The following is a 15,945-nucleotide window of genomic DNA, read 5'->3' as shown; positions in this document are numbered from 1 at the left end:
ATTATTATTATATTAATAAATCACACTAACTCAAATCACCTCTCTCTCTCTCTCTCTCACTCACTCACTCACTCAGTCACTCACTCAGTCACACACACACACACACAGATTAATAATGTACATTATAAACAGGTGCAAGGTTTGTGTGATTCAATTATTCATATTTTTTCTTGTTGTTGTTATTCTTTTGTTAAAAAGGAAGGATGTGTTCATGTCCCATAAAGGTGATGCCTGTTTGAAGAATGCCATTTGGTGGCATAGAAACCATTTTACTTGAATTGTTTAATACTTTTTCATGGTTTTCTTCAATGTTTGAGGCATATTGAAACAGCTGTACCTAAATACTTCTGCAATGTTTGAGGCATATTGAAACAGCTGTACCTAAATACTTGTCATGCTTTTATGTTGGACTAATTTCAGTTACATTTACATCTTAGGCTATGTAGTTTTAATTTTTATTTATTTATTTATTTTAGATTTTTATTGTATGAACAACTCATCTGTATGTGGACACTTTTTGAGTAGAAATGCATATTGCAATTTTTTTTTGTTGCAAATAAAACTCCCATAGTCCATAACTAGTTTTAAGTTATTTTAATATATGAATTCAGTTAAATCATCAAACATTTCTATGACTTGACAGTGACTTGCTTGACCCAAGCTACAACTTCACTTGAATTGCTTGACAAAAGCAGTGACTTGACTTGCTTGATTCTCACAAAAATTGACTTGGACTTGCTTGAGACTTGAAGGTTAAGACTTGAGACTTACTTGTGACTTGCACATGTGTGACTTACTCCCACCTCTGGATATAATAATAGTATATAAAAACACTAGTAGGAGTTTTGAATCTTTATTAGGACCTGATACCCAATAGTACAGCGAAAGTGAAGTGCTATGTAATGTAAAGAAATGTTGTTAGAACACGGCACTGTCCAGATGTACTCAGTATGACGCAACAGCTGCATCACAGTGTATATGAATTAGACACCGTTTTAACAAGATTTAACTTTTTTTCCCCACAGAATATTTTCTTTCGACTTGACCAGCAATTTCTTTTGCTTTTCTAACATGGTTTCTCAGCAAAAGTTTTTTTCTGAAACAATAAATGGAAACGAGCTGGGAGCTTAGATGTTTCGGAAAATAATTTAATGGTTCTTCGTCCATAAATCACTGTAAGGCATCTATTACACAGTGTGGGGGCGTGTTAGAACGAGCCGTTTTAGGTTGGTGTGGCTGACTCTTAACTTTTATAAAGAATATCTCTTTGGATTTGAGACTTTAGTCTTTGCAACTTTACAGATCTTCTTTATGCACCAAGAGCTTGTAACACTCCAAAGAGAAAGGAAAAATTGAAATCGCATCATATGACCCCTTTAAACACACACTAAAAAGGCCTTTTTAAAAATCGAAATCTGTCTCTTTCTATGTATTTGAATTATGTATGACTTACAGTATGAAAGTGTGTGAATGTATATAAGTTACTAAATTACATTGTTTGGTTTTTGACCTAACAGCCATATAATTTGTCCTGAGGGGGGCGCCAATTATCTATCAACACGCTGTCAAAGATAACGAATTTATTTGTGTAAAATGACCTGCATAATCCCGGATTACTGGGTTGTGTCAGTGATTACACTTGTCAACCAAAATAACGGACTGAGCCACAAAATTCACACTCTCAATCACTGTTTAATTAGAATGATAAAATAATAATTAATGTATTTATTTATAGTAATAACAATAATGTGTTCAAGACAGGATTACACCAAATGCATGTTAAATCTGCTGGTCTTCTTCTTGAAGTATTGCATTTGTGACCAAAAGCTAAACATTTGCAGAGATCACACACAAACTGCCAGAGACACAAGGAAACACTCAACCTCTCTCCTTTCTCAGAACTATTTCTCATGGAGGAGTTCCAAAACACTCCAGTGGAAGAATATTTCTGTTGCTTTCTAGCAAATCTGTTTGATTGCACATTGATTGCCAAAGTGAACATGAGTTAAATGCACAAGGGTCAGGAAATGACCAAGGCTTTGGGCAAAAATACCAGTGAAAGCTCTGCAGGCACTATAATGAGCTGTCAGACATATGTGTGTATTCACTGTCTCAGCAGTGACAGTGCATGCTAATATAAAGTGTTCTTTCATGGGGGGAAAAGTAAAATAATATCTGAAGACACACATGTAGAAAACAATAGAAAATTGTAATTTAATCAAAATTTTAGTGTGATAGACAATACGAAGTTGTACAAACTAACAAATAATACTTTTTAAAATGTTTTTGAGTAGAGCATTTATTTATTTTTTATTTGATTTATTATTATTATTTTTTAACAGCTGTAACTGACCAGAAATTATTTCAGTTAATTAAGTTGAACTACCATATAAATGCAAAAACAGCCTCTGAATCAACAGCCAATTCCAATGAGCATATATTGATTGCCTCGTCATGAAATAATTTTTGACAAACAGCGAGGCATGTCCTTCAACACACTCTTCATTTCATGTCACAACTTCCTGCCTACAATGAGCTAAGCGAGCTGCATATCTTTCAGCTGAGGTACTACTAGTGATTAACAAAGCTTTCTCATCTGTTTAACCTGTACTCAAACCCCACCCAAGCTTTCTCAGGGCCTTTTGTGTGACCTTAATGACCTGGCTCATCTGGTCTCCTCTCACTTCAGTTACTGATAAAAGTGTGTCAGAGTGTTTTCTCTGCCCGTTTCCCTTGTTGAGAAGACCAGCAGCCTATGTATACAACAAGTTTACAGAGATGCTAATGTATGTTTACATTAATTATTATTATAGGTATCATGAATGAACATATATAACTTATGATAACTTAATGTTATGGTATACATAGAAATGAACGTTTTAAGATTAACAAGTGGTATAAAAGTTGTGCTTTTTTGTGTATTGCATTGCCAGAACTATTCCATAACGCAACCGTGTTACTTTAAAAGTGATATGATAACACATTTGTGGTTCAGTTGTTGCTTTTGCAAGAATTGAATGAGGAACTGTTTGTATAATATAGAAGCATATCCTTCCTTCAATAATTCTTCAGATGTAGATAGAAAGCTCTGACTATCAAACAGACTCCCTCCCAGTCCTCATAGACGTTCATATTTTTATCTGCTGTCATATCAAAGCAGAGTCACATCCCTGTGATATTTCATCAAAGGAATTTTGTAAAGTCAGTGTAAAAAGTGAAATTCTGGCTACTCAGAGAACTGTTATTGTCAAATTGAACCCCTATAACCCAACTAGGGCACTTGTATAGTTTAGAACTAGACTTTAGTGTAGACTTTGTGATTGTACTGATGAACATTTTTAAAACCGATATGCCATGTTTTGATTGACCAAGATGATGTGTGCCATGTCACAATAAGTAATATTACTGAACCATTTGCAATTGATATATTTTCACTTTGGATGCATTTACATCAGTTCATGAAAAAACATGTATTCTTAGTATGTATTTAGCAAAATAACTTGTTAGATTGAAACCACACTGCTGGAAATAGAAAGACTTTACCTATGTAACTAAAATGTGAAAGCACAGGAGTTATCCATTTCTGGTAATGTGGTAAGTGTAGGCAATTCACTTTATTTATTCACAAAAAAATAAACACAGCTGCCAGGTGACACTTGTTTCTGGATTTGCATTCCAGAACAGTGCGTCTTTTAATGTAGACAGGAACATTGCATATAGCAGCCTGGTCTCAAAATCTGCAAGACTAGAGATTTTGGATTAGTTTTGGGTAAAACACAGCCTATGCTATACACATTTAGCCGCAACAAGCAAAGTAGGAAACTAAAAGTAGAATAAACTAATAAGCTAGAAAATATAGAAAACATTTTATTTGTGTTTTCAGAAGTTTATTGTTTGATTTATACATAAGATACTCTCTTTGCCACAAAGATATCCATATATCTAAAATATTATACAAAAAATATACAAAAATTTTAAGAATCATTGGTTTGCGATATTGAGGTACGATTGACACGAAAACAATAACTGAATTATTAATAAATATGAATTTCTTTTCTCAAAACCAATTACTCACAGCAGTTGCATACAAATTAATGTTCAAGGGCGTTACAAAAAAATTAAACCGGTTTAGAAAGAGGCCCGAATGCCAGTATGCAGTCCTTTTTGGTTTTCAAAACTCAAATGATAGACAGGAAAATCTATTCCGTCCCTTTTTATTTCTTAACCGCGCCATAGGTTTGTGTCATTCAACTAGCTGTTTGAGGTGTCTGCACTGGACTTCAATAAAATAAATGTTCTGATGAAGAATGGAGAGGAGAGTAAAAAGGCAAACATGTTTGATGAAGGCATCACTCTCAAGCTGAAAGAGGTTCATAGGTGTGGAAGTGAATGCCTTTAGAACAGGTGATCTTCATCACGGCTCCGTTTAGGCTTTCATCTGTTACCATTCGCAGCATTCCTTCGGCAATAAGAGATGGTCTGTAGATATAAACACAGGCACAACAAAATCACATTTCACATTTTTTGCAGCACTTTTCAGTAAAGAATGTGGGTTTTTAAAAAGCAAACAAGGCAATTCATTTTTGCATTTTAAAATCAGTCATCTTGCCTCAAACTTATCTTTTCTATGTTCTTGTTGACATTCTTTAACTTCAAATAACTCATCCCTCATGTGTCTACAGAGTGTTTGAGGAAGACATAACAAATGTTTTATTGGGAAAAAAAATAAAATTTCAGATACTCCGCCAACACTAAAAGAATAGTGCGAGGCGTGAAAAAAGTGTCAGTAATACTGTAGGTGATTTGTTGGGGTGGAGGAGGTCGATTTGATTCAATTTCAAGTGCACGTCAAAAATCTTGCAAGCAAAACATACGGTTTAATCCACCTTTAATCAATGGGTGGTGCAAAATGAATGTCTAGATCTTCCAGTAAAGGCAAGTTTAAAGGTTTACAAGCAGTTCATCCACTGATTATTTCCTTGCAGCGGTAAAGGTCTGTATTGGAAACAGATTTTTACCATTATCTAAAAAACACTGTTGGTCTCTGCCCGAGCAAACTGTTTATTCAGTGGACTGAATATAACAAACAAAGTTAAACTACTAAGACAATCTAATACAGAAGAAACAGGTAGTTTAACAGAACTCTGCTTACTTGAGAACGCCATACTTGTCCATCCGTTGCTTGAATTCATCTTTGTACTTGACAAACTTGCCCATTGTTTCCTCATGCTCCACAGTGCGAAGGAGTTGGGTGTCCACGAAGGCTGGGCACAGTGTGTTGATCCTCACTCCATAACTGCCCTGTTCAGATGCGTCCTGCCGACAACAAAACGTGTCCAAACACGGTCAGCCTAAATTACACACACAGCGCAAAGAATGTGTCAACACACAGGGGTGAGAGATCCTATCTGTGAGCAAACACAACTACTCTCTTAGAGGGAAAAAGCTGGGCTGTGCTGGAATGTACCATATTTCAGTGAACAGATTTACATATGGTTCCGGTAAACTTTGCTCATGGTAAACTGGTGAGACAGGATTGATGTACTCACTGCAATGGCTCTTGAAAATCCAATCACCCCATGCTTTGTCGCTGTGTATACTGGCTGGTGAGGAGAATGGAGAAATGCTAGGAGGAAACAAAACAAATGCTAATTTCAAAAAGAACAATATGCCATATGTAAATTTGTATACCATATTTTTTTCCACTAGAATGTAAAATGCAATTTTTTTAAAGGCACTTTAGAGTATGACCATTTTTGACTAGTCTTTTAAGCTCCAAAAATGCACCATAGCATTCTGAAACCATGCGGTAGATTTGTGTGAGAAGCAGGCCAAATTTCAGAAACCAAATCATTGAGTCAGTGAATTGAACTCGAGAAGCAGATCAGTGAATGAACTATTTCTTTGGATTGGCGTTTTTTTTTTTTCTTTCAGTCCACAAATCTGTTCTCCTCCTTGACTCAACAGTTCTCAAGTTACAGCTCACTGTAGGAGAAGATTATTAGGGAATAACGACAAAAATTTCAATGTGTTCCTTGTATCAGTCATTTTTGAAACAGATACGATCACTATGGCATTGTATGGAAAAGAGCTGCAAGAAGAATCTGCAGAATATCTAATTTTTTGTTCCACAGATGAAAAAAAAGTCAGGTTTGGAACATTTTGGAACAATATTAGTTCATGACATTATTATTCCAGTTGACTGACTCAAGGGTTTTGTAGCCAGGGCTGTGATACTAGAGTCCGTTATTTGAAAAGGCAAGGTTTTCATCTTATTGAGACTGTAGCAAAACAAAGCCTGTGAATGATTTCCAATACCTTCGTCATGGAAAATCTCTGGATCTTCCAAGGCTGAGGATTTCTTTTTTGAATTCACACATGAAAATCCTAATGGCTCTTGAGTCTGTTTAAAGTGAAACAGCTCTTTGGAAACATAAAGAGCTGATTTATATATATGTATATGTGTATGTATATATACGTGTGTGTGTGTGTGTCTATACAGTGTTGAATTTATACTTTATCTTATGTGGAAGGTTATTGGAAAAGTCAAATGGAACAATGTTTCCTTTAGCGTTCAGGCTTTGTTATGATAAACAACATTTACAAGCCGCATCAAACCTAGGCAGCCAAGAACGGCAGCTGAGACAGTATTTACAATTAAACAGTTCTTGTGTGTTCTGGATGAACAAATCTAAGCACAACATTAATGCACATGCAGTGAATAACCCACTTTTGCAAAAAAGAAGGCTCTGTTTCCCATTCTGGCTGTATTAACATGTTGAAGAGAGTCATCAAGCTTTCTTGTCTGTAAACATTTTAATTAAGGGGTAAGATCATCATAAAAACTAAACCAAACATAGAGGTCATCCAAACATACATGTTTCCATTCAGCCTGGTTAGGTATTTCTGCATAAATCCACAAACTTTCTCCCTATATGCTCACAAACTAGGTCCTAGACATAAGATTACTTTTGTAGACTGCTTTATGTATCTGTTCTATGTAATAGTTTGTGGACAAATTATGATTATATAATTTAGATTATATTATTACAGTTTTTAGCTACATGAGGTCTGTTTAATGTATAGCACCTGTCTCAGGGCAGCCTAGTTCATTCTTCCACAGTTTGTGAGAGTTGCTCACGGCAATAATGAAAACAAGTACAGGTACAATAAATAGTTATTGTCATTAAGAAATTAGTTTCTCAATTATTTTAAAGTTTCTGGTAAATATTTGTATATATTCATCATTAATACTGATTCAGTGCTGTCAGAGGTAAAGGGGACTGAATCAGGCCCATATTTCACTCAAAAATGAAAATTTACTCACCTTCAGGTCATCCAAGATGTAGATGAGTTTGCTCATCAGAACAGATTTTGAGTAATTCAGCATTACATCACTTGCTCACTAATGAATCTTCTGCAGTGAATGGGTGCCGTCAGAATGAGAGTCCAAACAGCTGAGAAAAACATCATAATAATCATCCAGTAATCCATATGACTCCAGTCCATCAATTAACATCTTGTGAAGTGAAAAGCAAAACTTGTTTGCAAAAAAACAAATCGATCATTGAGACATTTAACTTTAAACCATTGCTTCTGACCAAAATAGCAATCCATAATAAGGCTTCCTCCAGTGGAAAAGTCCATCCTTTGTTATCCTCTCACATCAAAATACATGCACTGACATATTTGTCTAGAACTGTTCTGGACTTTTTTTTCTTTTGATCTGTGCATATTTCTCTCCTGATTTAGATAAGACAACGTTTTTACTGGAGAAAGCAATATTATGGATAGAGGACTCGTATTTTAGTCAGAAGCAGCGTTTCAAAGTTAAAAAGGTTTTGATGGATTTGCTTATTATAAACACACAACTTTTTGCTTCACAAGACATTAACTGATGGACTGGAGTGGTGTGGATTACTTGTGGATTATTACTTATTGTTTTTATCAGATGTTTAAACTGCATTAAACTGTATTAAATGTTCTGACAGCACCCATTCACTGCAGAGGATCCACTGGTGAGCAAGTGATGTATTCCTAAATTTCTCCAAAACTGTTCTGATGAAGAAACAAACTAATTGACATATTGGATGGCCTGAGGGTGAGTACATTTCAGCACATTTTCATTTTAGGTGAACCATTGCTTTAATGTGTTTTTTTTTCTTCTGGTAATTAATGCAATGTACTGTGTGCATGGTTAATCAAACACAATATCAAGCTTCCAGCTTTAGAGGAGAGGGCAATGCAAGAAAAAGACAAATCATGCAAGCAAAGACATGCAAGCAAATCAATCTCCAGATCCAGTACAAGAAACTAAATTCCATTAATGTAGTCACAAAGTGAGAGTTGTTCCAATCACAAAGAGGGGTAATTACCTGTGTTACATTAGTTAAAGAAACCTGAGAGGCAGTGAGGGAAATAAACCATCCTTTATCCCATATTTTAGTTGGGAAAGAAAAGGCTGTTTCAAATCCAAGTCTAAAAACCTGTCTGGAGTGTGTTGGGGGTTATAACAAGTTCACTGTCAGCCAGGCACAATTGATCATCTAGACTGTACACACACACATATACAGTGGGTACGGAAAGTATTCAGACCCCCTTAAATTTTTCACTCTTTGTTATTTTGGCATAATAATTGTGCATGTGTCATTTTTCAACAGTAGGTACAGATCCTTGGCAACAGACAACAACAGCCCTATTAACCGGGTCAGATATGTTTGCTTTAGTGTGAGCAAATATTTGACTCACTCTATAATTTGCTAATAACCAAAAAAATACTGTTATGTAACCTTCTGAAGACCAACACTCTCTACAGGCTACAAAACATTTAGGCTAACTTTTTCAAAACATGCACATATGTAAGACACATGATAAAGTTATCAGTATCTTACCTGCCATAGATGAAACGTTGATGATAACCCCTCCTTCTTTTCCGTACTCTTTACTCATGTGTTCTAGTGCTAAATATGTCCCCTGTATGACAGATGTCTGAGGAAGACAACAGTTGTGTAAAACTGCTAGCATACAGTGAACAGATGTTTTCTATGAGAGTGAGATTATGTTGACATTGACTGGCTATTATGAACAAACACATTATTATACTGCATCATGTCCATTATGAAATCACTCTGCAGAGCATGATTGATTTAAAAGATCTGTAGATTATTTCATACAGCGCATATGTAGGCCTACAAGTGCCATATAACGGTGTTCCTTCTACTTCATGTACTATTGTGAAATCTTTTGGACTGGATGCAGGGGGTGGAGTATTTTTAGTGAATTTGTAACTCCTATCCTGAAGTGTGGTTGAATGTTGTGCCCTAAAGCACCAAACGTCGTCCACTCTTAGCATGTGTCCAATGATACGAGGTTAAGTTTAAATGCAAGAGTTTGGCATGACCTATCCATTTTTTTCTCTCTGTCTCTTACAGATTGGATTTCAAGCATAATGATTTTTAACTCACCAAATTTACTTCAATGGTCTTTTCCCAGTTCTTCTCATTGTTGATTCCAGCATTATTGATGACAATATCCAACCGACCAAACTTCTCTACTGTGTTTTGAAAGGCATCTAATGAAAGAAAACACAGCAGGGTTTTCATTTATAATAATAAATAGCAATGTTTCAGTAGTGCCACTTTTGACAGCAGTACAAAGTGGCTGTGTATTCAAACCAAATGAGCAGTCCAGCTAGTCAGTTCACTAGGTTTTGAAACACAGCCAGTGTCAGTCTGCATGTGCCCTCACCTGACTTGCAGCTGCAGCATTCCACAAAGAAACATTTAATTAAACTCTTAGGTATGTGTGTCTTTAGAAACAAGTTTAACAGGAATGAACAATCCCTTCACCACCGACCCATAAACTCGTGTCTTGAAGAAATAAAGCAGCCTAACAAAAGGCTACACATTTAGTGTTAAAACTTCAAAAAAACACAGTAACATTCCTCAGTGATGACCTGAGGGCCTATGAATGTCTAGTATGACCTAATTCACTTCCCAAACAATGAGACATTGTTTAGGAATAAGATGCGCTGTACATACAGGTGCGCAATATAAATTGTTTCGTTCTAAGAAATCTATTTCAAACTGTGCCAGACTAGACAGATATTATAAATTTCCTAACAAAAAGGATAAGTAAAAAAAAAGAAGGTTTTACCTCTAAGTTTTCCCGCGTCAGTCACGTCACATTGGATAAAAATGCAGTTATCCTCTCCAAACTGGCCATCTAGATCACGTTTACATTCCTCTCCCACAGATTGGTTCAGGTCTACCAGTGCAACCTGAATTTTCAAAAAGTAAATTAATAACGTAATGCTAAAACAAATAATTAAATGAAGACGCAGCAATGCATGATGAAATAAAAGATAATCGCCCCAAACAGGCAACTGAACTAGTTATAAAGACGTTTTGCACAAGTTTTCCCAACAGTTAATTGGATTAATCAGCGAAGTCCATTTTAAAAAGAAATTTGACAAAGCGAAACCTTCGCCCCGTTCTCCAGGAGATGTTCCACCCCGGCTCTTCCGATGCCTTGCGCGCCGCCGGTGACCAGAGCCACTTTCCCGTGGACACTCATACTGCTCACCGCCGAGCGCACCGCGCAATGCTTTATGTAGGTGTACAGTCAGAAGGGGGCGTGTAGATAAGTATTACTACAGTAAACACAGACGGCCAAGTGTCGTTTTACAAACTGACATTTACACCAAAGAGATGATTACTAACAATTTTGTGAGCGCTCCGCGCGTTCGTTCTTTAGTGCCCTCGGCGGCAGTCGAACAGTGTACAAGTACAAGTACACACACGTGGAGTGAGTAAAATGAACGCACCTAAAAGAACAAGAGACAACGGATGCTTTTATAAACATCTTTATTTTTTCAGTCTTTCTCAGAGGGCTCTTCAGTAAACATATGAAAAGATCTTTACGCTTTACATTACAGTGTTTATGTTAACGCAGCCTATTTACTGACCAATTTAAAATAAACACAAACAAAAAACAAAAATACATTTCGTTAGTGTTATAACTGTTCCGTTAGCTATATATACTTGTGTAACACGGACACTGTAAAGTAGTCTAAATGTGGCCAGAAGTATTTACAGATGTACACTGAAGAACATACGCGCCTCACCTCTTATAATAGCAGCGAGAACATTGACTGCTGGTCCAATTCACACTGAAAATTAAGTATAACATACTTGAGTTCATGCATATCATTTAATAATGTTTGTACAAAATAAATTACAAATGCTCTTGCATTATACGGTAAATGTCCATGAACTTCTTGTGTCCTTTCCATGATGAATGTATGTGCCAAATGCTGATGTCAGATAGTGTTCAAAACACAGCAGCACTGCTCTATTTAATCTTAGGAATGTGTGAGATTAGATATGCTTTGATCATTTGTATGGCACAGTTTTTCAGCAGATACTTTTGAAAAGAAAAGACATTTCACCCAGACAAGGGACAAAAAAAAAAGGTCTAAGAAAGTCTGGTCCCAGTATTTGAACAGTGTTTATAAGTGAACAGATAATTCTTAATTTCGACAATATAAATATTGATAACATTGATAAATACCAATTCCAAGTACACATTTTCCCATGACATGTTTTTAAATATATTTGCAATACCTTAGGGATATCTTCAGAGGCAGAATTAAATATAATTCTCTTTTAGTATAATTTAATAATGTCTATTCAGAATGCATAGTTATACAATCACCATACATGCAGTTAGATTAGTTTAAAACCACTGTTTATACTACCACTGTTCATAATTATGAATCTCATTTACATTTTTTCGCATTACAATTTTTTGTCTGAGGACTTGTCTCAGAAAACACGTTGACTGCAACATTATCCCAACAAGCCCTCCTTGAATTCATTTCTCCATCCATGAATTTGCAACACATGTGTGACATTATTCATTCCCAGCCGCATTATATTGCCGTGGCATCATTAGTTTGAAGTGAGCAATGGTTTTCGAACAATAATGCTTTTGTTTGAGAAAAACTTGAAGGATGGTTTCAATTTCTTAATGGCTACTGACAGTACGCTACCCATTAAAGTTTTCAAAATGTGTTTCCTTGAAGCAGTTAATGTTAAGGTGTTCATATAGTTGGCTGTAAACACAATTGTCTTCTTTGCTGGTTCAGGGTCATTCTTGAGATTTAGCTCAGAATGTTTTTGGCCTGGATGCTGGTTTCTAGAGCTGGTCAACAATCAGGTTGGGACAAAATGTTCGGGGACACATTACTGCTAATAAAAACTAGTTAACTCTTCCTTATAAAATAATCAATATTAGTAGTTTGTGTTTGGATATTTGTATAATATACATTTCTGCTCTTGCACTCTTGCCATTTTTCAATAGCTGTATATCAAAAATACAACACAGAACATTGGCAATAAAGCTGTAAGACAACAGAGTCGACAAAACCAGTGCAAGACACACATATGTCACTACGAGGGGCTGTAGTCCGTATTGGACTGTGTTTCTGTGTTAAACAGGTGTGTAGAAGTGCTGACCACTTTTGTTGTGGGACAGGTGTGTCAGAGGCCCTACGGATACCTATCCATTGCATAGTGAGTGCAGTGTCTTCGTATGGGTGTATAACACAAACAAACTATTGAAATTAACCACCGGTCCTTGACATCACAGTTTTTCATAGTCATTTTAGCATAGATCTTGGCAGGAAACATCAGAGTTCATTGATGCAGCTTTGCTGTGTTACTACCATACCTCCCAAGGTGCAACACGCCATGTTCCATCTATGGCTTGTGCACGTCCTCGTGACGTAGGATTTTGTAAAGGACCCAATAGAAAATATTGAAAAACAGGAAGGCCAGTGGGAATCCGGCACGGGACACAGTGTCGATCTTCTTGGCTCGGTCGATGAAGAGTTTCCTCATCTCCTCATGACTCTTGCCGGCAGTAAGGGTTGGGTCAGAGGGTGTTGTGGCCGCATTATTAGCAGCTTTGGGCACGGCTCCGTCTTTCCCTGCGTTGGGCGTGAAGCTCAACCGGCTCTCCTGCACATCCTCCTCCTTAGAAAAAGGATAGGATACAGAAAGAGAAGCAATCAAGACTCTAGCACTCCTACATTCACTGAACCTGTTGCTTCCCTTTTAGGAAATTCTGTGATATAAGATAATAATGTGAACAATAAATGAAAGTATTAGCACAGTTTTTATGATGTCCCTAACATTTTAAATGATTTATGGGGAGTTTCTCCCTTACTATTGCCTTGCTAGCCAGCAAATGTTAAACCTCAGTCAAAGTAAAATGCAAAAAAATACATTTAAATAAAAAAAAGTCTTGATTTGCAAAGATAATTCGCATTTTCTTCTGTTGTCCACGATGATTTCAGACAAATATAGAAGACTTTGGTGGAAAAAAGAAAATTGTTTTGGTAGAACTTGAAATTAAACCCATAAAACCCATGCTTTAAAACACAAGTCTCTTATATGCTCACCAAGACTGCATTTATTTGATCAACAACACAGTAAAAACAGTAATAATGTGAAATAATATTACAATTTGAATTAACTGTTTTCTATTTGAATATATCGTAAAATGTAATGTATTCCTGTGTTAACCATGCTGAATTTTTAGCAGCCATTATTCCAGTCTTCAGTGTTGAAATCTTTCTGCTCACACTTTATTTTAAGGTCCAATTCTCGTTATTAACAAACCATTAACTACAACCTTTGCCTCAATAAACTCCTAATTTGCTGCTTATTAATAGTTAGTAAGATTTAGAAGTTAGAAAGATTTAGGCATTGGGTAGGATTAGGGATGTAGATTATGGTCATACAGAATATGTACTTTATAAATACTAATAAAGAGCCAATATGTAAATAATAAGCATGCAAATAAGCAGCAAGTTAATAGTGAGAATTGGTCCCTATACTAAAGTCTTAACATCTTTCTATATTTTTGCAGCATATTTTGATTTGCTGATTTGCTGCATAGCACTTCCCCCCATGTGTGTTAAATTTATTCACCTAAATGTATTAGTATGTAGACATTTACTTCCATAAAAGTTATTTTATTATAAATTGAGGCTTACTGTAAAGTAAGGTTCTAAAAATGGAAACAATCATATAACACTTGTATCATATGAATCCATAATCATATGATTCATAAAATACTCAAATGGGTGTTTTAATATTGACATTATGATCACTACTTATCTGAATGTTAAAATAATGTGACATACTGTTTCATGAGGGCTGGACCTGAATGAACATGGACACATGATAGGGAAGTTGAGTGACTGTATAATAAACTCATCGGTCAAAGGCATGGACAGAGATGAAGTGCTGTGCTCTCTCTTTACCCTGTCATTGGATTCGTCGAGTTGGCCCATTGATCCGTAAACTGGCTCGGCACTGTGTAGGCCACTGATACGACGCAATGACTCGGTAAGCTCCTCATCAAATGTTTGATCGAAAGTCTTTCAGCACAGCAGGGGGATCGAAGAATGAAGAAGAAAACACAAAGCATGCAAACTAATAAAATATAATGACTCTCCACATGCAGGATATCATGCAATGTAAATAAATAAATAAATATTAACCAATAAGTGGCATTCAAAAATAATAGCATGGGCATGTAAAAGAAATGAAAATGCATAAAAACAAATGTGTAGGCCTATTATTCTGAAATCAAGTGTTTTCATCTCAGAATGCAGCAACCAATATTGTGGCTGTGCCTGAACTGCTTGCCCATGCATTTTACAATGTCCTTTGAACTTAATGCACCTTTTTTCTCTCTGAAAACTGTCAGAATATTCCATTGGCTAAGCTTCATATCATGAAGTCAATAATATTCCAGCTCCACAGTGCCAGGGGAAACAACATCCCTGGCCACGTGCAATATTAAGTATATAAACAGACCTAAATATCAGTCTGACCTTTGTACTGTTTAACAGGCTTCTGCCTTGAAATAATACCATGAAATGTGTTTGGTTAGTTGCTAGCGATGCCATAAGGATGCACTGACTACTTCTGTCCTCTAGAAGGCAGTGTTGTATATGTGTAGGCCTAACAGTGTAGTGGGTTGTGTGATTCCAGTGTAAATAAATGCGACTCTAGTTGATTATTTCAACTGATAGATGCAAATGACTACATTTTACGGTGTTATATAATCAATAACATATTAATAGCCTTATAACAACATAATCAAATGATAAACAGGTGTTAATTTCCAGCCTTACATGTTTTTCAAACTTAACATCATTACTCCTAGCATCACATCAACTCAACATGCCTCCAAAACATGCACATTCAATCCATTAAACTGTGTGTTTAGAATTTATCTGAGCAGAGTCGAAAAGGCGCAGAAACTCTGTCAGTCTCCCAATCATCTGCTTCACTTACTGTCAAGTGACAGTTTCCCTCAAGGGGTAAACTTCTTCCCTTAGGATTTCCAAATGTACTTTTTGTTTTAGTGCTGTGAATGCTATTGGGCTCTCTTCAGAAGTGATAGGCCTACTGACCAATTAAATTTGTGTGAACGTTTTCTCTTTTAAAAGTGCTAGAATATTTAATTTGCTTTATTTTTATTATATTATATTTAGCCTATATAAAATAATATTAAATTTTTTACCTTATCACAACGTTTTGAGAAGATATGTAGACTACTGCTGTCAGGGGCGTAGCCATAATTTCAGAAGTGAGTGGGACAGAAATATATATATATATATATATAACATTACAATATAACATTTATACAACAATTCTATTATTCTATAATTCTAACATTTCTATTAATACAACAAATCTTTCTAATATGCTGATTTGCTGCTCAAGAAACCTTTTTTAATTATTATTATTATTATCAATATTTAAAACAGTTGAGTATTTTTTTTCAGGATTCTTTGATGACTAGAAGGATCCAAAGACCAGCATTTATGTTAAATAAAAAGCTTTTGTAACATTATACACTATA

At 35.7% G+C, this 15,945-nt stretch overlaps 2 protein-coding genes across 4 annotated transcripts in view; both read right to left on the bottom strand.

Moving 5' to 3' along the window:
- Positions 1 to 3,923: 3,923 nt before the first annotated feature.
- Positions 3,924 to 10,575, bottom strand: LOC107752225 (15-hydroxyprostaglandin dehydrogenase [NAD(+)]-like). The gene is made up of 7 exons (XM_016568140.1): positions 10,483 to 10,575; positions 10,156 to 10,279; positions 9,465 to 9,571; positions 8,892 to 8,988; positions 5,550 to 5,626; positions 5,153 to 5,316; positions 3,924 to 4,479 (listed from the first exon to the last, which is right to left on the bottom strand). The coding sequence occupies exons 1-7, from the start codon at positions 10,573 to 10,575 to the stop codon at positions 4,356 to 4,358; spliced, it is 786 nt and encodes a 261-aa protein (XP_016423626.1). The 3' UTR covers positions 3,924 to 4,355.
- Positions 10,576 to 11,629: 1,054 nt separating this feature from the next.
- Positions 11,630 to 15,945, bottom strand: part of LOC107752223 (glycine receptor subunit alpha-3-like) — a 53,599-nt gene continuing 49,283 nt past the window's right edge. For all 3 annotated transcript variants that reach the window (XM_016568138.1, XM_016568137.1, XM_016568139.1), the window contains one exon: positions 11,630 to 13,037. In XM_016568138.1, the coding sequence (XP_016423624.1) occupies positions 12,762 to 13,037 (276 nt within the window). In that variant the 3' untranslated portion in view covers positions 11,630 to 12,761. The remainder of the gene's footprint in view (positions 13,038 to 15,945) is intronic.

Source organism: Sinocyclocheilus rhinocerous, unplaced genomic scaffold, assembly GCF_001515625.1.
Source record: "Sinocyclocheilus rhinocerous isolate Xijiao unplaced genomic scaffold, SAMN03320098_v1.1 scaffold110, whole genome shotgun sequence".
Taxonomy (NCBI): domain Eukaryota; kingdom Metazoa; phylum Chordata; class Actinopteri; order Cypriniformes; family Cyprinidae; genus Sinocyclocheilus; species Sinocyclocheilus rhinocerous.
The sequence above is the reverse complement of the archived record's forward strand: the minus strand, read 5'-3'. Positions and strand labels throughout refer to the sequence as shown.